This window comes from Terrapene carolina, unplaced genomic scaffold (genome assembly GCF_002925995.2).
Source record: "Terrapene carolina triunguis isolate 2854851 unplaced genomic scaffold, T_m_triunguis-2.0 Scaffold238, whole genome shotgun sequence".
NCBI lineage: Eukaryota > Metazoa > Chordata > Testudines > Emydidae > Terrapene > Terrapene triunguis.
The window spans coordinates 6,624,203-6,652,188 of NW_020664589.1; the positions used below are offsets into that span (position 1 = coordinate 6,624,203).

At 43.7% G+C, this 27,986-nt stretch overlaps 1 protein-coding gene across 1 annotated transcript; it reads left to right on the top strand.

The window, feature by feature from the left end:
• The first annotated feature begins 4,637 nt into the window (after window positions 1–4,637).
• On the top strand, window positions 4,638–27,953 carry PKN3 (protein kinase N3). Its single transcript, XM_024192978.1, has 21 exons — window positions 4,638–4,916; window positions 6,280–6,434; window positions 7,805–7,934; window positions 8,057–8,208; window positions 9,300–9,498; window positions 9,794–9,985; window positions 10,251–10,360; window positions 10,985–11,128; window positions 14,521–14,596; window positions 15,926–16,115; window positions 18,113–18,224; window positions 19,197–19,273; window positions 20,610–20,676; window positions 21,360–21,451; window positions 21,806–21,982; window positions 22,072–22,134; window positions 23,172–23,248; window positions 23,994–24,136; window positions 24,538–24,645; window positions 25,543–25,623; window positions 26,661–27,953. Exons 1-21 carry the CDS (start codon window positions 4,652–4,654, stop codon window positions 26,871–26,873), a joined length of 2,823 nt encoding a protein of 940 aa, XP_024048746.1. The 5' UTR covers window positions 4,638–4,651; the 3' UTR covers window positions 26,874–27,953.
• The last annotated feature ends 33 nt before the right edge of the window (window positions 27,954–27,986 follow it).

Sequence of the window (27,986 nt, forward strand, 5' to 3'; positions counted from 1 at the left end):
AGGGGATTTGGGGGGCGGGGGAGGAGAGTCCGGCGGGCGGGGGGAGAACTTGAGGGGCGGGGGGAGAGCCTGAGGGGATTGGGGGGCGGGGGAGGAAGAGAGTCCGGCGGGCGGGGGGAGAGCCTGAGAGGATTTGGGGGGCGGGGGAGGAGGAGAGTCCGGCGGGCGGGGGGAGAGCCTGAGGGGAGTGGGGGAGGGATGGGGGGACGACAGGGAGACTTAACATAGAGGGACAGTAGTTTAGAAGCGAGAGAAAAATTGGCCTCTGGAAAAATCAGCTAGTGTCTCCCCCAGCTTTTTCCCATTGTCACCTCCAAATTCTCCCTTCTTGGGGGTTTTTATCTGGTCCCCACTTCCCAGGATGGCCTCCTCCCCCCAGGAACTCATCCACTCAGGGGCTAGAGTGTTCTCCTGGCTTGCTTGAGAAACTGGACTCTTTAGGAGTCCCCAGTTCCCTTACCCTGAGGCCTTTTTTTCCTTCCGGTTTTTCCACCCAATATGAAGTAGTCAGTCCCTCATCCTGATCTATTGCGTACAGCCCTCTTTCTGCTCATCCCAGTGTATGTGGGGGCACATTCCTCTCATCAGAGTAGACCCTGTGATTCTCAGAACAGACAGAGTTGGCTCTGAATAATGGGGTTATCCTGCACTGATGACGATTATTGGGGTAGTGTCTAAAAGCCCAGTTGGAAATCACCGTTTCTTTGTGCTAGACACCATGCATATACACAATGAAAAAATGTTCTCTGCCCTCAAAAGAACCCCACAAATATGGGCTAAGTTTGCTACAAGGTGACTAAGGGAGGAATGCAAGTGTCTGATAAGTGTGAATTTTAAGGATATGGTTTAGTTATTTAGGATGGCAAAAGGGTTTATTTTAACCAGGAGAAATGGGCTGAGATGGAGAAAGGGAAAATGTAAGGTGAATAACAGGAAGCGTTTTCTGTCAGTGGAATGCATTAGTTTGTGGAATACTCTCCTATGGGAAGTGGTATGTGTGCCCCATCACTTCGGACATTTTAAAAACGAATCTGGAAAAATCTAATCTTGGAGCATAATATGTTACAATCTCATTCTGTGGGCAAGTTAGTGACAGAAAGGTCAGAGAGGTTTAATTTGATTTTTAAAAATCAAAAGAATCATAATGTCACCCACTCACTGTCCCCCATGGCCCGACTCCAGGGCTTCAGGTTGGTGGAAATGGGTTGAATTGGTTATCATTCAAATGCCGTTTCTTCCACAAACACAGTGGTGTCAAATATGACAAACCTAGAACAATTATGTAGATACGTATTTTAGAAAATGTTTAAAAAATTAAAATTTTAAATTCTACTTTAACACAGGCGTGCATTGCTTACATAAAAAATCCCTAGAGACTCCACTACAAGGAACATTTCTGAAACAGTCCCTGGGGCAAGGGAGTTCCTGATGTAATAAATAGGTCTTTCCTTCTCTCTGATTTTTTTATTTTTTGTGAGGGGAGGGATAATGTCTGCATAATTCAGAGTAGCAAAGGGGACCAGATCCACAAGTGCTAGAAGTTGATTTATCCCAAACTGGGTGCTGTACTTTTAACTTTTTAAAATAAATTTAGTGTAGGTGAAAGCTGCCATACTCAGGCTTGGTCTAAACACAGAGTTGCACCAGTTTAACTAAAGGCATGGTTTAAAATCCCTTTAGTTAAAAAGGTGCATCATTGTGTGCAGACTTTCTATATCAGTTTAAACTTTCTGTTGGTTTAGCTTGCATCTGGTGAATGCTGAATTGATATGAGTGTCTATGCAGGGGTTTGCACTGATGTAGCTGAATTGATGGTGATTTCAGTTAAACCAGTGCAATGTCTCTGTGTAGACAAACCCTCTGGTCCCAGCTCTGCGGTGGGTCCTGTGCTGTTGGACCTCACTGCAGTTTCAGGGTTTAACAGCCTAGGAGACTAACCTTCGCTGGGATGCACAGCTGCAGCATGGGCAGTGTCAGCTTCTTGACACCCCACCCAGCATTCGTAAACCAGCTTTGCAAAATGGTCATAAAAATTTATCAGCCCAAATGCAAATTCTGCTGTCCTACCCTTTTCTGTGTTGACTGAATAGTATTTTATGTCCTCTAGTGCAGCGGTTCTCAACCTTTTTCTTCCTGAGGCCCCCAACATGCTATAAAAAATTCCTTGTCCCCCCACCTCATGCCACAACTGTTTTTCTGCATATCCATTAGCTTAAAAGCCAGGATCGGCATTAGGGGATAGCAAGCAGGGTAACTGCCCGGGGCCCCATGCCACAGGAGGGCCTTCAAAGCTTTGTTGCTCAGGCTGTGGCTTCAGCCCCACATGGCGGGGGTCAAGCTTTGGCTTTCTGCCCTGGTTTATTTTGGCAGACCCCCTGAAACCTGCTCGTGGCCCCGCAGGGGGCCCCGGATCCCTGGTTGAGAACCACTGCCCCAGTACAATCACTGTTAACACTGGGGTATCTTCTGGCCCACAGGGGGTAGAAAGAGCCTGTCAACCACAATGCCCTAGGGTATATGCGTTCTAAATATATTTAGAAAATGGACAAGGCAGATAGTTGACTTTCAGCTATGTGTTTGGCAGGGAGTAGAGTGGAGGAAACTTGCCCTGACACTGCCCACATTGTATCCATTCTGTGGATAAATGAAGGATGTCAGTTTCCAGCGCACTCAGTCCAGTATCTTTTGCCAGCACTAAGCTCACACTAAGCAGCTACCCTATAAGTTTGTCAGTACAAATGTGATAGGTGTGTTGCATTTACCTATCCATATGGTTTGGGAAGAGGAGAAATAGGCACACTTTTTCCTAATATTTGTTTAAAATGTAATTTAAAAAAATCAAACTCCTTTTAGTAACTTACTACACACCGGACAAAAGACTTTCTGATTTCCTGACCTAGAGTTGGAACGTTTGGCTGAGTGACTCAAGGGCTCCATGATTCAAGTTCCTCTTGATGAAACCTTTTTGTTTTTTCTTCAGGAATTTGGCTAGATTCCTGGCCTTACTAATTGGGCGAGAACTTCCTGGAGTCAGGATGTTAAACCTGAGCCACTTTGTTTCAGTACCAGTCCTAAAGTCTCCTTTTTTGGTTGTCGAGTCTGTAGTGGACCTGACTTTGGCTTAAGCCACTAGTAAAAATAGAATTTGTTCTCGCTCTCTCTCTCGTTTTGCTATTAAACTGAAATTTAAGCAACACCTGATTAATGAAGAAATATGGAGAGCCTGCTTATAAGACTAGCTGTGTGATGTGCAACACAATAACAGCATTACAATGACTCAATAATTTTTTGTTTCTGAGCAGTTGGCACGTACCTTGGGTGCTTTGTAAAGTCTTAACCACCCATGACGTGCACCAGTGACTTGATAATGCAAATCCTGATATAGTTTGTTACTATATGTATGGTCTAATATTAAAGATTATGACAGGGAGACAGGACTCCTAGGTTCTGTTCCTGCTCTGACAGCAACTCTGTGAGATTGGGGAATTTACTGAGTGTGGCAGGACCTTTATTTTGCTGCTCTTCATTTTGTATATATATAAAGTGAGGATCATGGTAAGTAATTAATCAGTCTTGGGCGATATATATATATATATATATATATATATATATATCATATATACACACACATACACATATATGTATGTTTTTCTTGAATTGCTATGGAGCCCTTTAAAACCTCTCCTCTTTTTCTAGAGTCCCCTGCGTGGAGCTGCTTACTATGTCATCAGCAGTGGGTGGAGCCAGGAGCAGGTCTCTGGATAAAGCTCTGGCTGCCCCTGCCTGGGTGGAAAGCCTATTCATGGGGGAACATGGGGAAAGTCTGTGCTAACTAAGCTGTATCTGTTTTGGGGCCATAAACAGAGCCTGTCAGTCCAGAGCTATCACTAGTACACCTTTCACCAAAACAAATATGTTTAAAATTGACTTAAAAAGCAAAGCTAAGAGCAGACTTTAATGTTGCCAGATCAATTTAAATGTGAGCAAAATGTTAAAGAAGCCATACTGCTTGCAAATCCCAGCTAGGATGGGTATTGGGACTACAGACTGTCTGCCTTTTCTGGTATAGCTTGTACAGCTGACTTTTTGACTCATTAATTTACAAACAGATGTATGGATTAATACATCCTCAATGATGAAGACTTGGTCATGCATTCACTGAAAGTTAGCGTATGGCTGTTACACCTCTAAAAAGTTCCAGTTGGCATGTAGCTTTGGACAACTGGCAGCTCAAGCCATATTAAAATAAAGATCTGCACCTGTTATATAATGCCAATGTAACTCAGCGTCATGATCATGATGAGGACAAATTACAGCTTCCCTTTGGCACTTATTTAAGACACATAAATATAAATAGACATTAAATAACAAGAAGGCAACCTTTGTGAGGACTCATCTCATTTGTGCATTAATACGAAGTTGGGGTATATTAAGATCAAAGATGGGCCCCAAATTGCAAAGTTAAAATTTAGATCTGATTTTCCTCAAAGTTGTTGGTGATTGGAATCAAGGTTTTGGTCTGAGACCATCTGTAGTTGAGATGAAGTGGTAGAACGCTATTCATGTGTTGCACACTCACCGTTTTGCTATCACATAATATCTCCAACTCTCTCCCCTTTGGTACTGGTTTTAGGGCATCTATCTCCTGCAAATGAGCAATGGGATGAACCTCATGGATCCAGGGTTCCAGCAGAAACTGGAGGATGAGAAGGAAGTAATTCGTCGAGCTATCCAAAAGGAACTGAAGATCAAAGAGGGGGCAGAAAATCTGCGCAAGGTGACAACAGACAAAAAGAATCTAGTGCATGTAGAGCATGTGCTGAAATCTTCCAATCGGAAACTGGAGCAGCTGCACTGGGATCTCCAGGAGCTTAATGCCCGGATTGTAGTAACAGAGAAAGGGGAGAGCAAAACAGGTAGGTCTTGGGACATAATTGTTGGGCATGATAGCTTCAGCAGTAAGCCTAATTATAGCCAATGCTTTAATTTCCTTTTTTTGTTTTCTATCGGGGGCTAATGTGATGGGAAGGAAAAATCTCATCTACCTAGGAGAGGAATCTCAACTGATTCCTGCTTATGTCCAGGTGAGACGAACAGTGTAGAGCAGTGGTTCCCAAACTTTAACAACCTGTGAACCCCTTTCACTAAAATGTCAAGTCTCGCGAACCCCCTCCTAAAAATGAATATTTCCAGGGATTTTCTCCTTTACCTGAGTATAAATTATAAGAGCAGTGATCTTGGGAATATAAAATTTGTTTTTATGACATGCTTATTACACACTCTTTATTATTAATTATTATTTATCATTACAGTATTTTTATTACATTATGAAAACAGCCACACTCTTCCAAGATCTCACTTTCATAGCGTGTATCACTTTGAATAAGCCTGTTATAAGACAAGGCTCCTATGTTTCATCAAGGAGCATCAGATGTGAAACAGCATGAAGGTATTTAAGACGCCAACTCAAAGAGTTCCTCCTACACAAGCATACAGGTCTTGAGCCAGGCAAACAACGCACGTTAGAACAAAGCTTAAACTTATTCTTCATAATAATTTTAAAAACAATACAAGCTGCCTATTTAATTTTAAAACCAGCAAAAAATATCCACCATCCTTTCCATTTCTTATAAGGAGTCTTGAAGTTTAAATCTCCTCAGTGTGATAGATATGCATGCTTTGATCTGCTTAGCTCTTGGAAGTCCAGGGGCTCCAGGCTGCTGAGGCAACTCTGTCCGCCATTAGGGAATTTTTTCCTGAGAACCCCCTGTAACATTTTGCGAACCCCCAGGGGTTCCCGAACCCCAGTTTGGGAACCACTGGTGTAGAGGTATTGAAGTTTGGAAAGTTGTGATTGACACTAATCGAGATGGAAGGAGGTGATAACATAAATCGCAATGGGCAAAAGACTGATTGCGTATGTTGGACATAGGATCGCCTCCTGAACTTCATCTAGGCAGACTTACAGAGCTTGGGAGAGAAAATAGGGGCTTTGGAGTAGAATCCAACATGCAAGTTCCTGACAGAGGGATGAATGTGAGATTGGAGGTTGTTGGTATTCTCGGGGCCTGATCCTAAGAAGCCAGCAGTTCTCATATTGGGTCAGTAGTAGGCTAGGGTACGCAACAGCTAGGAGAATTTGTCCTTCAGTTGAGGCCGTATATTGTACGTGTCTTTGAAGATGAAAACCTCATTTATACTCTCCTCCTCATCCCACCTATTACCCTATGAGGGAACCATGAGAAGCAGGGTAATGGAATTCACTATGTTGTTGCACAGATGGTTCCATGTCCCCGGACCCTTGTCTCTGGGAAAGGAACCCAAACCCAGTGGCAAGGAGGATAGAGGCTCTGAAAAAGCAGCTGCACATTGAGATGAAAGTGAAACAGGGAGCTGAGAACATGATCCAGATGTATTCAAATGCAACGTCAAAGGTAAGCATTGCTGAGTAGAAATAAGCAGGGAGCATTCCACCTTGGAACAAGATTTCTGTTAATAGTGCAAACACACACAAATCTTTATTCCAGATCTGGGTGTGACAGGGAGACGCTTTAAGTCAGAGGAGTTTTAGGTTGCATGGCTGAGCCCATCTGTGTGTTCATGAGCTGATACACAGCCCTGTGACAGCATGGTGTACTATCCCATGGGGGAACAGCGTTATGAATACAGGTTGTGTTGGACTCATTGTCACAGGATGTCATTGAGACAATCATTTAGTACAATTCAAATCAGTCTGCCTACTGTGGGGGCTCTTGTACCTTCCACTGAAGCATCTGGTGCTGATCATTGTTACAGACAGGATTCTGGACTAGATAGACCAGGGGTCTAATCCAGTATGGTAATTTATGTTCCTACACTTCAGATACTGATTATGTTTCTGTTCTCTGATATTAGTTACTACTAATAGACATTAGAATGGCTACCAGCATCTAACACTGGTGGTAGTGCCACTAGATTAGAAACAGATTTAAAAAAAAGTCTCAGAAGTGGTAAATCTTGTCAGTCACAGACATGGAGTACTGCCTCCAGAAAAGTCAATCCAGGCTTTGGGAGGTGCAGTACAGGGAGAGGAGCCAAAATATCTGACCAAAGGTAAGAAAATAAAATGCTTTGGAATATGACCCTTAATGTGTGACACTATCCCACATCATCAAGTTTCTGATATGATGTACCAAGTTTGTGCAATACTGTTTATTTCAAAAGAGACTTTTTAAGATGGAGCAAAGTAAATGGTATCTTTGTGTACGAGTTATTTAAAAAAGAGCTTTTTGGGAATTTACTGCTTTCTTATTCATCATGCTTGTTGTGTTTGGCATAATCATATTTAATATTCTGGAGGAGAATAAAAAATAAAGTTTAATTAAGAAGCTTAATTTAACTATATGAGCAAGATAAAGAACTTAGACATTCTGGTTTATTCCACACCTCCACCCATACAACTCTGCCAGCACAATTGACTAGGGAAGCACAATATTGAATCACTGCAACATCAGAATAAACTCTTAGTTGAAAGAACCCACAGGGCAGGACACTGTTACCTATGAAACTCGTCATATCTTTCATAGGTGTCACAGCATATCACAGATCCCTCATCTGTATCTACCATGGTTGGAAATCATCATCCCTGTTGCTTATGCATCTTTTTTGCACAACTGGGCATTGTGTGAACTTTTAGGACTTTCTGGGGCCCCTTTTAAGGTCTTGTATGTTGTGGTGCCCCATCTTTGTCCTAGTCTAACACATCATTAAAATCCAGTTCTCTCCTGTGTGGACCTCCCTAGCCATCTGTAATCTGTCTTGCCAGGACCGGAAGCTGCTGGCAACAGCTCAGCAAATGCTCCAGGACAGCAAGACGAAGATTGAGCTGATTCGGATGCAGATTGTGAAAGTATCTCAGTTGGCAGGTGGAATAGAGGATGCAATGGATCCAGCAGGTAAGATGCTTTGGATATCTGACATCGCTCGGAGAAGATGTAGCTGAATTATGAAGCCCCAATGCCTGAGATGCTAGGCCACGTGCTTGTCTGATTGTTATATTTATCTCCAACCTTATCAGTGAAGATGGGGGCCACCATCAGTCTCCTGGAGCTACGCATCGAGGAACTGCGACATCACCTATGCATTGAAGCTGCCGTGGCTGAGGGGGCAAAAAATGTGGTGAAGATCCTGGGAGGCAGGCGGGTGCAGGATCGCAAAGTGTTGGCTGAAGTAAGCACCATTGCAGTATTGCTACTTGAAGCATTGTGGTGTCTTTCTGTATGCTGGATAGTAACCTTTTTGTCAGAGGAAAAACAGTATTACAGCTGTTGCCCATTAATGCCCTAGCCCTGTTCTCAGCAATGACATGGTGGCTCCCTACTGCCAAGTCCCATGACACTGGTCTAAATCCTCCAGCACTGCCATAATACTGCAGTCCCTGCTCATAGTGATGTTGCGGCAGCTGCTACTCCCAGCAACTGTAACGGTAGAAGGTGATAATTCCCTTGTATAACTGCTGTTACTGGCTGTTTGAGAGATTCTGTGGTTGTCATTGCCATCTGATTCATTGCCTGTAATATGCAATGACTGTTTTTAAAAAAGCCACATATAAAGCTCTCCCATCATATGCTGTTCTTGTGAGAGACCTTACATTTCCAGAATTTGCCAACTGACTTACATCATAAAGCTAGGACAGAAAAAAATGAACTTATAGTAAACTAAACAACACTCTCTTTCATTTTTCTAATGGTCAGAACAAGAAAATATGAATAAAAAATTTCACTCATTTGCCAAGTCACTTATCCTTTTTGTGCCTCCGTTACTCATCTGTACAATGAGGATAATACTTATCCCACAGGGCTTTTGTGAGCCATAGTTCATGTTTGTAAAGAGCTTTGAAGGTGTCAGATGAAAGGCTCTATATAAGTGTGAAGTGTTAGTCATAGTAATTGTCCAACTTGGGCATTCATTATACCAGTCATTTTTAATTGGAAATCTTTTGGAGTCCAAATTGGTGGCTGCTTGTAGTGCACTGGTGTGTAAGAAACCAGTTTTGGATTTTTGATCCTAGTCTGGTCTTCAAGTCGGAAATACCGTGGTGGGAGCTTATTCAGGGCAGAATCCTCCTGACCCTCAGCAGCAGTGAGTTGCGATGAATGAGTGGTGCTGACAGTCCCTTCTTGTCCTTCATGAGCAGGATGGTGCCTGGCCTTTGAGGATGGGAAGTTGGGTCGCTTGTGAAGTGTTAGTAGTGCCAAGATCATGGCAGTGGCTATTCATTCAAAGCCTGTACTAGCTTTTTCTCTGCTCCTTGTTACCAGGCTCAGGGTCGTTTGCAAGAATCATCTCAGAAGATTGATTTGCTGCGCTTGTCCCTGGAGCAGCAGCTTAACGAGCTTTCTTCTGATCACCCAAAGCGGGCACTCATCAAGCAGGAGCTAGTGAATGCTTCCTCTCTGGGAGCTCAGCATGTCAGCGTCCAGCCCTTCACTTCACTGATCAAACCCACAGCTCTTACAGGTACCTGAGGCTGCAGGGCATGGGGAATATTTCTTCCCTATATACCCATGTCATGACTGGTGGTTTTTGTGAGGTGGACACTTGTTCCACTAGGAACTGGATCAAGTCCTCAGTTTGTCTCATGTAGGCCACCAAAAAGCTGTCAGGTTGTAATGACTTTAATAGCTACTGAAGGCTGGATTAAAAGTGTAAAATACCTAGACAGCATAAATCTAAAGTTTCTGACTTCCTATGTGGATTGACTAGAATAATTTAACTTTTCTTGAGAATAACACTCTTCGGTGAAATTCCTTAGGTTCATTAGAAGTGAGACTGATGGGGTGTCAGGATCTGCTGGAAAAAGTTCCAGGACGTTCCCGAGTGTTTGGTTCATCTCCCAATCATGGGAGCCCAAGTGACATGAAATCCCTGACCCGAGCACGAGCTGGGATGAGTATTCATGGCCGTAGTACTGCAGCAAAGCACTTGCGGAATGAGGAGCTGTGTAGTGAGTATGATATTCCCTGTTGCATCAGTGATGGTGTCTTCTAATGTGCCTGCCACCTTTCAGTCTGGTGTGAGTGCAGTGAGAGGAAACCTGGAAACTTGGCTCCTGAAACAGGGGAAGAGGCTGAATCATTTGATCTCCTGTCCCCCTTAGTGATCTCCTGTGCTGGAAATCTGATTGGATTGTGTGGCTACCTCCATCAAGAAGTATATTCCAATTTATGACCATATAAAAGATTGTAACCTACACTCTCTCCCTTGTCCAGATGAGGTGCTCGCTGTGCTCAAAGTGGACAATAAAGTGGTTGGTCAGACAAACTGGGGCCCAGTTAATAACCAGGCTTGGGATCAAAGCTTTGTCATTGAGCTGGATCGGGTAAGATTTTATTTCTGTAGGATGATAGGAATTCCAGGATCTCTTCATTCTTGTCCTCAGAACCCCCGTGTTGTGTCCCTTTTTTGATCTTTAACTTTATTTGAATTATTTCTGTGGATTTGGTGATATACTTGTCATTCCATTTTTGATCCATCTCTTTACTGGGACTGATAATGTAGCCTTCTCCCCATTCTTAAATCTACTCTAAGTACAGGTTACCTCTAGTATAGCTTCAGTCTGAGCATTTGATGCCCCTCTTCTGTCTCCATTTGAGCGGCCATGCTCCATCTATATGCACCTGCAATATACCTCACTTTGGGATATTTGGGATGAGGTTCAGTCTTATGTAGGAGCAAAGTCAAGAAATTACATGAAAATGAGCAATCTTTAAAGAAAGGTGTAGCTGCTGAAGGTCTGAAAAGACCAAAGAGGTGGGAAGCAATAGGAATGAGGAAATGTCACTTCTTCCTTGGAGCAGGTCTCTTATACACTGCATCGTTTAGCTGCATGGAATTTCTACAAGGCAGGAAAAGGTGGAGTTCAGAGTGTGTAAGTTATGGAACTGTGTGTGCGCCAGGCCATTGGCCTTGTCCATTACCAAGCTCTCTGCTTCTCTTCTTCCAGTCCCGGGAGCTGGAGATTGCAGTTTATTGGCGTGACTGGAGAGAGCTGTGTGCAGTGAAGTTCTTGCGCTTGGATGACTTTCTTGATAATGAACGCCATGGGATGTGCCTCTCTCTTGAACCCCAAGGGATGCTTTTTGCAGAGGTAAAGGCTCTAGATTTTACCTTTCGCATCCAGAAGAGTCACTGCTTCAGAGGTTTTCTTCGGGTATACACTGAAGTGATAGGTAATTCTGTTGGGTTTGACTCTCCTTGCATTGAGAAGGTTGCAGACAAATGGGTAAACTGAGATATGGATAGGTGAAGTAACCTACCCAAGGTCACACAGAAGTCAGTGCGGGAGCTGGGACTAGAACCCAGGAGTCTTGACTCCCATTTCTCTATTCTAACCTTTAGATACACTTCTACCCTCACTCAAAAGTCTTTATACCTCAAAAGTAATCTGCTTGTCCTCTAGTGGGGAGAGGAGGAGGGATGGTGAGCACTTGCAGTTCAAATAGTTTCCATCCCCCTGTTTAGAGTGTGGTATCTACCCTGGAAATAGGTGCTTGTCTGAGAATGGAAGGAGTGAACAGGGAGGATATGTTATACACACATTTATTTAAGCAATTATATAGCTTAACTTTCATTTATTCAGATTCTTAATTTTTTTTTTATTGCTTTTGGGAATGGTGAATGATGCATTTGTTATTTACTAAACGATCAATTTTTTTACCCGAGTTTGTGTGAAGGTCTATGTAGATGGAAATTAGAATTAAATAAATGCACAAAACAGCATTTAAAAATAATTAAATAAAACTACCTTAAATATGCTGGATACATTTAAACAAAGTTAATGAAAAAGTTAATCAAAACATGTTTTGCATTTAAAACTAACTGATTTGTTTTATTAAACAAATAAAGTATTATCTGTAATTAATAAATTGAACTGATTGTTTCTTGTCACCATGTCCTTCAGGATTTCAGAAGGAATAGATTTCATCCTCCTGCACTTAATTTTGATTCATAGATTGAAAGAGGAAACCAAGTTTTCCTGCACTTTCAACTCCCAATGATCTCTTAATTTAGGGCTTGTCTATACTTACACGCTGGTTCGGCGGCAGGCAATCGAACTTCTGGGTTCGATTTATTGCGTCTTGTCTGGACGCGATAAATCGAACCCAGAAGTGCTCGCCGTCGACTCCGGTAATCCTGCTCGGCGCGAGGAGTACGCGGAGTCGATGGGGGAGCCTGCCTGCCGCGTCTGGACCGCGGTAAGTTCGAACTAAGGTACGTCGACTTCAGCTACGTTATTCACGTAGCTGAAGTTGCGTACCTTAGTTCGAATTGGGGGGTTAGTGTAGACCAGGCCTTAGAATGAACTAGTCATTAAACTGAACTAGTTGAGTAAACTGAAATAAAATATATTTGTTCTGCATCTGCTGAAAAATCTGGTTTAGCACATCAACAAACACTGGTGAGAGGTATTTAGCCAGTGACTTTCACCAGTTCACTGATATGACTTTAAAACTTGGCAGCAAACATTTACTACATATTATATGTTTTTATTTAATTTAAATTATTTTAATAGATTATAGTAAACTTAAGCCTTAACATAGATTGCCGTAATTTAAAATGTCATTCTAAATAGGTTTATTTAAAAAAAAACGTTTATTTAATTTAAATTTAAAAAATTGATTTAAAATAAAAATCTGATTAAAAAACCAACAATCATTGATTATTACCCACCCTAAGGAGTGGCCTTTATGGCTGATCATGTACATGATCTACACTCAGATGGTTGAGGACAAAAGCACCAACTGAAAACAAGGAAAGAAATATTTTAAAAAGATGAGTGTGTTTATAGCTAGGAGTGACCCTTAAAGGGCCCCCACTGTAATTATCTGGGCACTACATAAAAAACACAGTCTTTGACTTGCTTTTGTTAGGAATCATCAGCAACGCTTTACATTAAAGAGGGTGGCTTAATGATTAGGTTTTAATCACCCAGACTGTCTGGAACCATAGGATCAAATCCCATCAGGTTGGGCTTATCCCTTCATCTTTTGAGATAATAAAGGGCTAGTCTACATTGGCAACGCTAAAGTGCTGCCATGGCAGCGCTTTGTTGGGAGAGAGTTCTCCCAGCGCTCTAAAAAACTCACCTCCACGAGGGGCGTAACTACCAGCACTGGGAGTGTGGCTCCCAGCGCTAGTGCCCTGTCTACACTGGCACTTTACAGCGCTGAAACTTGCTGCGCTTGGGTGTGTGTGTGTGTGTGTGTGTGTGTGTGTTTTTTCACACCCCTGAGTCAGAAAGTTGCAGCGCTGTAAATTGCAAGTGTAGACAAGCCCAAAGTGCATGGAACTCAATTTGTTATGAGATCTTCCAGGTAATCCTTAAAAAACACAGTCCTGTCTCCTTTGCAGGAGACAAAAGATCCCAGGACATCATTCCTAAATTGGGGTCTGACCCAGTCTCCTTAGCCAAAATTTCCCCCTCTTGTCACTCTTGTGTTGTGGAGTGACTGGCTGCTGCTTCCCACTTTGGAGGTAGCTACATTTCAGCAGTGCTTTATGTATATAATTTGAAAAGTACACTGGCATCAATTGGGATGGAAGACACCTTAGAAATGTTGTGAGTAGGGTCCCACCAAATTCACGGTCCATTTTGCTCAATTTCACGGTCATAGGATTTAAAAAATAGTAAATTTAATGATTTCAGCTATTTAAATCTGAAATTTCACAGTGTTGTAATTGTATGGGTCCTGACCCAAAAAGGAGTTGTGTGGGGGGGTCTGCTACCCTTACTTCTACCCTACCCTACCCTAGCGGTAGTGCTACCCTTACTTCTGCATGGCTGCTGGCGGTGGCGCTGCCTTCAGAGCTGGGCAGCTGGAGAGCGGCGGCTGCTGGCCAGGAGCTCAGCTCTGAAGGCAGAGCTGCCACCAGCAGCAACGCAGAAGTAAGGCTGGCATGGCATGGTATTGCCACCCTTACTTCTGTGCTGCTGCCTGCAGAGCTGGGCCCTCAGTCAGTAGCCGCCACTCTCCGACCGCCCAGCTCTTAAGGCAGCAGCAGAGAAGTAAGGGTGGCAATACTGCAACCCCCCTAAAATAACCTTGTGACCCCGCTACCCCCGCAACTCCCTTTTGAGTCAGGACCCCCAATTTGAGAAACGCTGGTCTCCCCCGTGAAATCTGTATAGTATAGGGTAAAAGCACACAGAAGACCAGATTTCATGGTCTGTGACATGTTTTTCATGGCTGTGAATTTGGTAGGGCCCTAGTTATGAGCCAATCATTCTGCCTTTGTCAGATTCTCTGTATTTCATGTTAATGGATACTTCTAACTTTAATTATTATTATTATTATTATTTTTTTTTTTTTAACATAGCACCTGAGGGGAGTAGATAGTGTAACTCACTCTGGAGTCTGCCTGCATATGTGACTCCTAGTTTGCTGAATGGGTGTGAATGGTCTATTTGATCAGAAGGCTAAGCATGTGTCCAGGAGGGAAGTGAACTGCCCTGTTGAGTCTCCTCTGCTTCCCTGGCAGGTGACCTTCTGTAACCCTGTGATTGAGAGACGGTCTAATCTGCAGCGCCAGAAACGTATTTTCCCCAAACAGAAAGGTAACCAACCTGTGAACTGACAGCCACTCCAATTAGGAGCATGTATGGTTATGTGGTTGTTGATGCGGGGGATGGTGCAGCACCCCATGGCTTGAAGTGGTTTCCATTATATACAGGGTTTACAGTTTGGTTCAATGGCTCTCAGCACCCCCACCGTAAAAATTGTTCCAGCATCCCTGGTTTATGGTACTTTTTGGAATGCTTCTGGGTTAATATATGTGTGTAGGTGAGATCTATTAGAGCGTGGCAATATCTCCACTCACTAGGGAAGTGATGGAAGCATGGCTGTAACATGGAACGTACATGTTGTAACACTGTTTACATCCATTCCTAACATGATTACAGTGTCAGGGGCTATGATTAGTAGTTTTTGAACAGGATTGTTGCTAGTAGGATCCAAGCCACAATCTATGTGTGTTCCTACCACCTGTAGGATGATCAGATAGCAAGTGTGAAAAATTGGGACGGGGTTTGGAGGGTAATAGGTGCCTATGTAAGAAAAAGCCCCAAATATCAGGACTGTCCCTATAAAATCGGGACATCTAGTCACCCTAACCACCTGTGCTACCACAGATAAGTGGCAGTGGTGAGAGATTTCCTAGAAAATTTAGACAAAGCCATGGTGTGGACAGGGACATTGATTGTCCAACAAGGCTTTAAAGCTGACACTTCAGCGAGGTGAATGGGTTGGTGGGTGGCACAGCTCATGTGCTCTTTTTCTCCAGAGCTGGAGAGAGAGAGAGAGAGAGAGAGAGAGAGAGAGAATTTATATTCTGAAGGCTCTTTGCAATTGGAAAAAGCTCGTTTTTTTTTTTTTTTTTTTACAAAAACTTTAATTCTGCAGGAAACAGCAAAAATCATGGAAAGACCTTAAAAACTCATAATCCACAATTTATTTTCACAATTTTTCTGTTCTCAGGCTGAGAGACTTAAATTCAGCATGGAAGTGGGGGTGGAAAATCAGAATATAGTACCTTCACATTATCTTTTGGCCAGGATCTAGTAGAATATCAGTTTAATATCTGGTACATCCACTGTGTGAGGATTATACCTCGCCATTGCAGGGGTCTGGACGTGATGAAGTGGGAGGTCTTTATCAGCTCCAACTACTAGGACCTTATGAATACTTTCATCATTACTTACCTATGAGTCTGTCAGCTGTTCTAATTGTCTAGGAGATGTAGGTATGGTGCCTCTTGGCCTACCGTCCCCAAATTGGGCCTCTTTTTGGGGTGAGCAAATGGCTGCCTCGATTAACTAGATAGGGCAGTGGTTCATGTACTGCTTGGCATGGTAATCTCAGTAACATTTGGGTTTCTCCTTCTCCAGGAAAGGAGTTTCTCCGAGCTTCTCAGATGAACATAAACATTGCTACCTGGGGTCGTCTAATGATGAGCATCCTCCCTCCATGTAGTTCTATGAGCACGCTAAGCCCCCCACTTCGTACTCCCATTCGTACAGACTTTACCTCTCCATCACGGCTGCAAACTCAAACTGATTCAATGTCCATGTTGGGCAGGTAAGTCTTGTTCTAGTTAATGTTATTCGACAAACTGGAATGGGCACAAAATTAAAACTTGGTGAAATTCCACAGGGTGGTGAAAGATCTATGTAGGAAACTTAGCTTGGGCTATTAAGAAAAGCTAATACTGGCTGAGATGGTGTGAACTTTAATGGAGCATTCAGTATTGTTGGGCCACTTCTGATTTATTGTTGACCATTGGACAGATTTCCAGAATCACGGTTCTTCTTTGAGTATATGCTCCTATGGGTGCTCCATCATAGGATGTGCATGTGCCTGGGCACTCTCAATTGGAGATTTTAGCTAGCAGTGTCTAAAGGTCTGCGTCTGCGCACTATGCCTCTGCATGTTCCTGTGCAGGGGCACATAGGCAGGTGCAAATATGTCGCCACTGCAGTTCCTTCTCAACTGCCCTCAGCTCAAGATGGTTCAGAATGGTGTTTGCTGTGTTCTCAGACCCAGGGGGTCAGGTGGGCTTGCACTTGGGTGGCTAGCCCGAGATGCCACCAGGGTCACAATGTCCACACTGCTATTTTTAGGCGCTAGCTCAAGGTGAGCTAGCATGAGTCTGTCTACTCACAGTGGAAATCACACCTCCCCGTTGCAGTGCTGACATGCTGTTAGGATTCTATCATGCTGGCCATTGTTCAGTGTAGACCTAGCTCACCGACAGCAGTTTGGGCCCCAGGGCAGAACTGTCAATGGGTCCGAGCTGCTGCCGGCTGCGCTGCTGGTGCCCAGCGAGCTGCCGGCACAGCCAGGGCTTCCACATGCCCACCCGGTTGCCTTTACCACCGTTGGTACCACCCCGCGTGCACCTATGAGCCCTGTGGCCTGCCTGGGCTATTTAAAAGGGCCTGGGGCTCCCAGCCGCTACCACAGCAGTGGCAATGGCTGGGGGCCCCCAGGCCATTTAAAATCACTCAGGCCTCTGGGCAATTGCCCCCTTTCCTCCCCCCCGTCGGTGGGCCTGGTGTGGACCAATAATTTGGTGTCTCAATCTGGGGTCATAGTAGAAGGATCCAGTCTGAGGTGGTCATTTTCGTGCAAAATCTGAGTGACCACAAGCAGATAACTCTTTGTAAACAGGACTTGTGAGAGGCTCACGTGAGAAGGAGTGGGTAACAGATCTCCATCTAATGGTCTAAGGCCCATTCTCACTTTGTTAAATAAAATTAATGGTTCATCAGCAATTACTCTTTCACATGTTTCCACTCATTTCTTATGACATAGGCATGACATTGGGAAAGTGAATTTGGGAGTGTGATGGTGGGGGAAAATAGGCAAGTGCATGGCCTGCTTCAATGCCTTTTCACCTAAAGTCAAAAGCTGCTTTAACTTTTATCAGTACTAAACTTAACTTTATTTGGTCAAATGATAAATTATCCAGGCCCAAACTCAAATGTGGCACATGTTCTCTTCATTATATACTATCTGAATACTATACAGGGCCACAGTTTAACTGGTGCTGGTATAGATCGTAACATTCTTTCCTGTGGTTGCAAATAACCTAACCACCAACTTGAATGTGTTCCAAAGCTACGTATTACAGCTTTTAGATTTGCTCCTCTAAAAGAGGATATTTTTCACTGGTCCATTAGCCCTTGTAAGAAGGAAGATCACGTTGGTTATTAAGCTAAACTTCATTTCTGTGATGCAGTCAAAAAATAGATGTTTACTTTAAATTGTTCATCAGATGGCCGTTTTATTTATAACTTTCATCACTCCTAATGTCAGAGTGCTAGGTATCCTGACATGAGTATAAACACCAGCAGCATAATAAAGGCTTATTTCCTTACAATTCATTTTAAAGGCGCATACTACCTGTTGATTTCTCACAGGCTTGAATCCCAGGTATGAATCAGGGAGTTTTACTGTCCAGTGCATTTAGGATTAATTTAAACCTTGCTTGTGTAATTCTGGGACTGCACTAGTGTCCGCTGTACCGTATTCTATTCCACAGTGACCTCTTTAAAAATTTCTTCCAAATGCAGTGACTATCCAGTGGTTAAACTGACATTTGGCGAGGAACCTCCCCCTAAGCCTCCACGCCTTTTTTTGACAGCAGATTCCAAAGAGGTTGCTCCATCTCCTGCAGACTCTCCGGTAAGCATCTGGGTTGATAGAGAGATTTTTGTGTGTTGATCAGGTTTCTTTAGTGGGTTGGGTTGGGCCCTGCCCTTTTCTCTCAAATCCAAGTTTTTTGACTTCTTATAACCCTCAGGAAATTAGTGACTCCTTGATTAAGACTGGCTAATATCCAGGGATTTGGGGTCCAGTTGGGTGACTGGGCCTTGGGCTTTTGGTCACTCAGAAGTGGGACGGATCTGGACGCTAAGGGGAGGTGCTCCATCTCCCCAATCTATAAATTGCCTCCCCTTGCAGAAACAAAGTGGCAGGCAGGTCACCTTGGGATTTCAGGCCAGAAGTGGGGAAGAAGTATCTGCATGAGGAAAGCAGGGACGCAGAGCTTGCAGGTGCTGTAAAACAGGAGGGCATGTAAAGCTCTCTTCCTGGGTGAGCTGGATGGGAAGGAAGAGGGGATCGCATTCACTGAGGGAAAGGAGCAGTCGCTGGGGGAGAAGTAGAGGTGCAAGTTTTCAGTGCTGAAATAGTTAAATACCTGTGCCCTGACACATACCTTACTCTTCTAATTAGTGTGCACCCATAGATGAAAGTGCATTCTCTCTGGTCACCAGAGTTCTCTAGAATTGCACTGAGACATGTGAAGTGACTTTCTGGAAAAGTCATGGTTCATCCTAGACTTTTTCAAATGGGTACCCACACTAGGGGCTGACTCCAACAGGGAGATAGAATCTTATTATTGCATTGCTCAGTACATAGAAATGGTTTAAGTAGCCATAGACAGTCTGTGTTCGTGTGCTGTGTGGGCCATACTTCACTCACAACAGAGACAATCCCTGTTTATATCACAAGAAGAACATTCTCTCTGGTCACTGCTGGGTGACACAGATGGAGGCTTGGGTGTGGGTTTTCCAGTCTGTTCTGATCTGATCCAGTGGGACTTTGCAAACACCATTCCACAGAACTGGATGTGGTGATTTTCTCTCCATTCAGTGTCTGAAGAGGCTACATGTGGAAGAGAGGACTCGCAGCTCTGCTGTAACAGAAACACCAAATTGGGCTTCTCAGAGGTAATTGTGGACAGCATGGGGCTCTTTTGGGCACAAGGAAAGGGGATATTGAGCTGAAATTTTTGACCATCAGTCTTAAGTTCTGTTAAATAGGTATTATGACATCTAATTAGGAAATTAATTTCTCAGTAACCGACTTTTCATACTGTATTTATATAGTACAAGGAAAACTCTGCATTTTACCTTATTTATCCAGATGCCTGCATAGCATTATCTGTGTAATGACCCTTGATCATTACCCTATTAACAGGCTGTGCAATACAATTGAGTGAATCTTTCTAGTAGAAGGTAAAATAATTTAACTGCCCTCAAATGGCTCCTCATTTTTAAGCATTTTAAATTCTCTAGGGCTTAAACATGTGAGCTATTTAGATATACCTCTCTGAATACTAAGTAACATACTTCAAAAGCACCCCCTAGTAGACCGCACCCCTTGTTTATTATATTAATGTAGTTATTTGAGATAAATTAGTCTCCATTGCATGGGGGGCATACATAAAACAATAACGTTGTTAGTAGAGTCTAATGCTGCTACTGGGCTGTATATAACAAGGATACAGACTAGAAAAATGCAACAAGAAAATGCTAGGCAAAAAACACAACAACAATAATATTGAACCATCAGTTATGTAAAAATGCATGAATAACAAAATAAACATTAACTGATCAACAGCTTCAACTATTTCCTTATGTAGGAGTATTAACGTATCAGTCCTTTCACCCTCACTTTGGAGGTTTGTAGTTGGTAGCAAGGACACAGTCAGTCACATACATTGACTTACCTACCGTCTCTCTGGGAGGGACGTTTGTGTCTTTCTAGTCTAGATTCTTAGGCTTTCAATTCACTCACCAGAGGAGAGGGAAACCTCTGCTCCCAGCAAACGATGTTCCTAGACTAAGCCCTTTTAACTGCCTTTTTATTTTTTCCAAGAGATCCTAAAATCTACAGTTTTAGTTTCCTTGGTAACAGCATGTGGCCAGCATAATGTTTCATGGCATCTGTCCACACAGCTACACATTTTGTATTCCCCTTTTTGCCCTCCAACCCCCCCACTCTCCCCTCATCACTACCTATCCCTATCTAAGAACTAGAATCCTTCTCATCCTAGCAGCACCCCAGACTTGGTCTTCTCCCATATCCCACCACCAACCTTTTGTTCTTCTATCGTTGTCCTGACAGCACCTTCATATTTACATGGTCTTGTCCCACCAGCTACCCTCTAGCTTCCTTAGGCTTGGCTTCTTGCTGTGTAAACCTCCTTTCCTTTGGTATCCATTTCTGACCTTTGAGTTTACTATGTCTTGTCCTAGTAGTGCTTTCTCTGTTTGCCTGCAGGAAGAGGGCTGTTCAGCTTCAGGATTTTCACTGCATCGCCATGCTGGGACGAGGGCACTTTGGGAAGGTAGAGTGGGAATAAGGGGCTTCCTTGGAGGGAGCGGGTGCAAAGCTGGCCCCCTCTCTTTTTCCACCTCTGCATCTCATAGTTTGAGAGTGGAAATGTTCCAAAAGGGGAAGAGGCTCATTCAACTGTAAATGGAAAAATCAGCTCCTGCCCCACAAGGAAACAGCTGATATTCCTGTTAATAAGAGGGTCTTTCGGGTGTTTAGGGATTCCAAGGCTGGAGAGAACCTTTAAGGGCTCAGGTTCCTCCACCTATCCTCTTTTCACATGCCCCATGTAGTTCATATGCCTCTAGCTCCAGAGCCCATCAAGGTCACTCCTTGCATCATCCATAGGGGTCACTAGAGAACAGCATTAGGTGATCTTCCTCCCCAAAGATGGAGCTCACAACTCCTGGGTAGTTGGAGCACTGAGTGGCTATAAAATCATAGGACCAGCTTTGACACTCCAGATTTTAAAAATTGCATAATTTAAAATGAGTTCCATCTGGAGCTATTCACTGCAGAGCATTCAGGAAAATAAAAAACCCTCCTCGGAGTTGCTTGGCCTTGGCTTTGACAATGACTCTCTGGAATGGACGGGAGCAGTTTGTGTGAGTGTCTGCTGGCTGTGTGGGTGGGCGTCCAAGTAGCCAGATGAAAGAATCTCAGAATGACTGGGAGTGCTGGATTATTGTCTTTCAGGTGCTGCTAGGTCAATACAAGGCAACAGGGAAGTTGTACGCTATCAAAGCCCTAAAGAAACAAGACATCATTAGCAGAGATGAGATTGATAGGTGAGTATCTGACCAGAGGGAGCACTTCCACCAGAGGCTGTGAGATCACCTCTCTAATCATGTCAATCTCAGCACTAATGTGGTAGTGGATCCCTCTTAAGCATCAGAGGGCTAGAATCAAGACTTGAAGGAAGCTTATAATGGTGTTGCTCCTGGCATCTAGCAAAATAACACTCACCTGGGGGGAAAGAGAATAAAACTGGGGTTTGGGAACTACACAAGATGAATGTCATCTCCCTTTTTTGTTTCTATAACTCTAAGTGTAAAAATATCCTCCTCTATACTTCCATCTCCAAACATAGGCTTCTCTGCAGAGCTTTGGCCCTGACATTTTCTTTCTTTGAACCCTGACAGCTTGAACTGTGAGAAGCGAATCTTTGAAGTGATCAACTCCTTCAGCCACCCGTTCCTGGTGAATATGTTTGCATGTTTCCAGACGCCAGATCATGCATGTTTTGTGATGGAATACACCCCTGGTGGTGATCTCATGATGCACATTCACTCTGATGTCTTTCCAGAACATGTGACGCAGTGAGTTAGCTTGTTTCAGGTTTCAAAGTACCATAGATGTTTGACTTGGTTCTCAAGTCTCTGTAGTGAAAACTCTTCGTCTTTCTCAGGTTTTACACAGCCTGCGTAGTGCTTGGACTCCAGTTCTTACATGAGAAGAAAATTATTTACAGGTAACATAACAGTAAAGTGTAAGAAGCCCAGCAACCCAAATATTAAATTGCCCATTTAGCCACATGTGCAGTTTGTAGCTCACTGCTATGCTGGGGTTTCTTTAGCACTCTGTCCAGCTAGCCAGCTCAGTGACATTTCACATTTCCCTCCCACCGCTCCTGCCATCACATTCAAGAGTTTAACTGGATCCTTTCCACAGTTGACTGGAATGAGTTGGCAGAAATACAACACATCCAAACCTGTGTCTGTATTGACCATACCAACTTACTGTTAACCATGCCAGGGAATGTCATTAAGAAACTGTCTGTCAGACATATTGCCAGTGAGCCATCCACCCTGAAGCAGAGATGAACTGGGGGGAGGTAACGTGTGTCCTCTTTCCAGGGGCATCCTGGCAATGGGGCCTGCTATTAGCAGGACACATCCTTTGATAATACAAGCCCCTCCTTGCACAGAGCCATTTACAGATGCTCTTAGGAAAATAAATTAATAAATATAATAGTCTGTGAAGAGCATCCTCTAAGGAAATATAGTATTTGAGAAAGTGCAATCTCTATTCATTGTTCATTCTACTTCCCTCTTCATAACAGCTGGTGTTATGCCATAGGAGCCGACTCCGGGGGTGCTCCGGGGCTGAAACACCCATGGGGAAAAATGGTGGCTGTTGAGCATCCACCGGCAGCTCCCCATCAGCTTCCCCACATCCCTCCTAGTGTCTCCTGCCTGCTGGCGGGCTCTGCAGATCAGCGCCTCCCCCTCCCCCCCTCGTGCCTCCTGCCCATCGCGAAACAGCTGTTCGCGGTGGGCAGGAGGCTGGGAGGGAGGGGGGAGGAGGGAGGATGTGGTGTGCTCGGGGGAGGGGGCAGAACTGGGTGAGAAGAGGCGTAGTGGGGTCTGGGAGGAAGGGGTGGAGTAGGGGCAGGGCCTGGGACAAAGCTGGGGGTCGAGCATCCCCTGACACTTTGGAAAGTTGGTGCCTGTGGGTTATGCCAATTCCCAGACTTCACCCCCCATTCTCTTCCTCCTGTGTCTGCAGGGACCTGAAGTTGGATAACTTGCTCTTAGATGCTGAGGGCTTTGTGAAGATTGCAGATTTTGGGCTGTGTAAGGAAGGTGAGCAACTTTGATGGTACCAAGATTGAGCCATCACCCTTGCTGGAGAAACTGAGCATCTAGGGTTTGGTAACATGTTCACAAGCGCAACTTGTGGAATTGCTGTGCTAACACAATTGTAATACTTGTGGCACCGCGGATACAGACTAACACGGCTGCTACTCTGAAACCTAACACAATTGTGTTCATCCCACTTAAAGAAATCCTTCCTATCTGACCACTATGAAGTTGGGAGCAGTTCCTGTTCCTTCTCTCTGGGTAATTTATAAAGGGGTTTATAATGCACTTGACTGTTCAGAGGAGCCAGGATGCAGCATCATACAGGCTTGTTTTCCTTGTCCTTGCTATGTGGTTATATGATAATTGTGGCTGAAGGAAGTTTCTTTGCGTTGCTGTTTAAATAAACAGTGTCTTTACATTCCTTCTTTGCGCCTCAGCTTAGAAACACTAAAAAGACAAGCTACTGGAGTCCTTAGTGAAGATTCCATGTTTCCTCAAGAGTGCATGGACATGGGTGGGCAAGTGTCCTGCAAGATCAGAGGCAGATTCTCCTTGGAGTAATGTATTAATGCCAGTTCTCCTCTCTTTGCCCACCTGTCTCTATCCTCAGCCATGTTGTCCATCGTCCAGTATCACCGTCCCTGCTGTCATCACCTACATTGCCTGTTATGCTTCCAGAAAATGTGATGATGCATAACCAATTGGGAATGTGTATGGTGTATTCATAAAGGCATTTTCTCCACAGGGATGGGTTTTGGGGACCGCACTAACACTTTTTGTGGCACCCCTGAATTTCTGGCTCCGGAAGTCCTGACAGACACCTCATACACGCGGGTAGTGGACTGGTGGGGGCTTGGTGTGCTCATTTTCGAGATGCTTGTTGGTGAGGTGAGACCATTTTCCTCTGGGGAAAGGGAGAGGTGGGGCTCACCACATGACATGAGTGGTCACGGGATAGGTGCACCTAACTGCTCTTCATTTATGTCTTTAAAATAATTTAAGTGAATAAAAATACATCTTTGGGTTCTCCTTGCATTAAAAGTGTGATTCCTATAATTGCTTTTGTGGTGATTTGAAACCAGCTATAGCAGCTTAACATTTCTAATTCTGTTCTCTCCAATAAGGATCCTTAGTATTTATATCACGTTTTCCTCATTCATAGCACTTGCCAAACCCTACCTAATCCCTCCAAAACTCCAAAGTATTATCATCCCCATCTTACAGTGTGATAAACAAACAGTAGGATACAGATACTATGTATGTCAAATAATAACATGTCTCCACTGCAGTCTCCATTCCCTGGAGATAATGAAGAGGAGGTCTTTGACAGCATTGTCAATGAAGAGGTCCGCTATCCGCGATTCCTTTCTTCTGAGGCACTTCCCATACTCCGCAAGGTACTGCAATGGGATCTCCCTGGTTTTACTGAGGCCTCAGCACAAGTAGAGTCAGAGAGACACTCTTCTAACTAGACGGCATTTCCACTTGTGTGTGTGCGCTTCCAGAGGTGTCCACATATTCTACAGGGAACCCTTAAAATACACACACACTCACACACTCTCTCTCTCTCTCTATCTATATCTTAGGCTTGGTCTACACTAAACCCCCAAATCAAACTAAGGTACGCAACTTCAGCTACGTGAATAACGTAGCTGAAGTTCGAAGTACCTTAGTTCGAACTTACCTCGGTCCACACGCGGCAGGCAGGCTCCCCCGTCGACTCTGCAGTACTCCTCTCGTCTAGCTGGAGTACCGCAGTCGATGGCGAGCACTTCCTGGTTCGACTTATCGCGTCCAGACAAGACGCGATAAGTCGAACCCAGAACTTTGATTGCCAGCCGCCGAACTAGCGGCTGGGTGTAGACATACCCTTAATTTCTCATCCTTGACACCTCCATACACACATGCCATCCGTATAGCCATTGAGGATTAAGCAGGGTTCCTATTGGAGTCTATCCTGCCAATTCTCAAATGGACAGATGTTAAATAACTCTAGGGTAGGGATGTCAGATTTATTCTGTGGATAGGGCTAAATTTAATTTTTAATTATCAGTGGATCAGCGTATATAGTTAAGGCTTACATGCTACTTAGAGTCCACAGTGGATCACCCACTGATATAAATGGATGGTTTACAATGGACTAAACTTGAGTTTAGTGCTGACTGGTTATGGCCCTGCCATGAAGGGAGCAAGTGGAAGAGATTGGATGGTTGCTGCTCTGTTTTCTCTCTGGAATATTGTTCATGTCCCTCCTTGTTCCATGTGTTGAATTTGTCTATTGGCCTTTTCTGCAGCTTCTCCAGAAATGTCCAGAACGTCGCCTTGGGGCAGGAGAGAGGGACGCAGAGGAGATTAAAAACCAGCCCTTTTTCAAGGTAAGAGCTCAGTCCCCTGTGCCCCTTTGTGCTCATATGTCTGAGCTGCAGGAGAGCTATTTGCTTTCTGTTGCTATAGAGGCAAACTTGCCTGTTTCTTTTGGTTAAAAATGAGACTCTCAACAGCAGCTTCTCTGACACGTGGTCCCTAAAGCCAAACGTTTATCTCCATAACAAGTCACTTTCAGAACCTCCTGATCAAAGACTGTTTTCTGGTACCGTTAGGCTTCCAAGCACAGGATCTTTATTTCAATATATGCAGTTCTAAACTGAGTCTTAAATGTCCCCCACCTCTTAATTTCAGGCATCCAATCAAACATCTCCCCTATAGCATGGGAATTCTCTTGCTGTGGGTAAACAGATGCAGGTACCATCATACAGATTGTCTGGCAATCACCATCTCTGAATTCAGGAGGAAGGTTTGAGCAGTTAAAATATAAAACTTGAACTGTCAGTGTGTTCACAGAGGAATATGAACGCTGAATAGCTTAGGGTGGAGAGGATGCTATAATCTATACATAGTGAAGGAAGGCTACTGAGGCACTAACACTTTGAATACTAAAACCAACTGTATAAAACAGTTGAGCTTTATCAATGTCCAGGATTATCCTGTAATAAATGCTAATATTTGTAAAGAGCTACACCAGGCCCTATAGCAATGAAAACACTCCTCTGGGTAGCCCCTACACAGAGAACTGCTTAATGGTCTCCTGATAAGAGCTTATGGTTCTAGTTTAGTTTTGTCTCTGCTGAATAACAGTCTGACCTGTAGCTTTGTTTCTTGGCTGGCATTCTGAAGAGCAGCCTTAGGTTTCATGGAAGACTCTGGTTTAGGAGTGATCTCTCTCTTTCCTGTGGTGCACCTCATTTTGGTTATCTTGGCACTTCTGTTTTCTAGCCTTGTAGAAATCAGGCATGCTGCAGCTGATCTGGAAGGGAGGAAGGATACATAACACTACTATTTCCTACCTACTATCTCACAATTTGTTAGTCTGTTCTTGGTGCCAATCTGGTTTTGTAATTTCCTCTATTTACAGGAGATTGACTGGGATGCCCTGTTTGCCAGAGCACTGAAGCCCCCTTTTGTGCCTTTCTTAAGAGCTCCCACTGACATTAGCAACTTTGACGAAGAGTTTACCTCCCAGAAGCCAATCCTGACTCCTCCAGATGAGCTCCCTGTCCTGACCCCTGAGGAACAGGCTGCCTTTAAGGACTTTGACTTTGTCTCCAGACACCTTCTGGAAGTCTGATTGCTGTGGTGTAAGGAGCCCATGCAGACCACTACTACCCTGAGATCCTAGAGAGGAACTCGCAACTGACTATTGGAAGGTCAAATTAATAACAGGCAAAGATCATTCATAGGTCTGGTAATATTAAGGATTGTAGAAAGCAAACTGTTCTGCAAGCTGGTTGCTCTACTGCATTGTTCAGTGTGTGCAAATGCTAATAGGAAGAGTACTCGATATGAGCTTGAAGGTTCTTGCTTGCTGGCTGTGTTTGAAACAGTACCTGGCTGTACGCTGATGCCACCATTGGATAGCGGTGGACACTCACAATTTAAACTGGATTTCATTTAACAATGTATCCAAATGAAATAGAGCCTTCACCCCCTTCCCAAACAAACTCCTCTACCTCTGCAGCAGGGCCTCGCAAGCTGCCTAGCTTTCTCAGCACTGGATGATCAGCAGCAGCAGAACTGGCACTTTCCACCTATTTCTTCTTTGCAAAGGATTTAGGCCCAGTTGTGTTCATAGTTTGGGGGTGTGTGCAGTGGCTTAATACAACCAGAATGATGAAGGTTGAGTTTGGAAACTGCCCAGATGTTACAAGCTGAGATCTTAGCCTTGCTTTGTAAAAAACTAGATTATTTCTACTCTCCTGCTAAATCTTAATTCCTGTCTTTAATAAGAACTGATTTAAAACCCTACAAACTTTGCACATATTGTTTATTGTAAATTAGAGACTCTCCCTTCTGATTAAAACTTATGCCTTTCATCCCCCTGGCTTGTTAGAACATATCAGGAGCTGGGAGAACACAGATCTTCTGCTTAACAGAGAGAGTGTTCTTTATCTCTGTAAATGTAATGTTAATACTATTTCCCTTTCCTTCTTCCTTTCATAAGAGTCTCTTGTCACTCCAGCTGCTCAGATCTGTCCCCTCTGTATGTGTTATCTTTATTGGGGCCAGGTATGTCACTTTAATGATTGCACTCAGGCTATTTCTCCAGTTTTTTTACCTTACTATGTATATGCTGTATTTTTCTCAGATAATATAAAATATTGTGGATGTTTATATCGGAAAAATTAATAAATATTGGTTGTGAAACAACTCTGGCTAGAAAACAGCCTAAATATAGAATAAT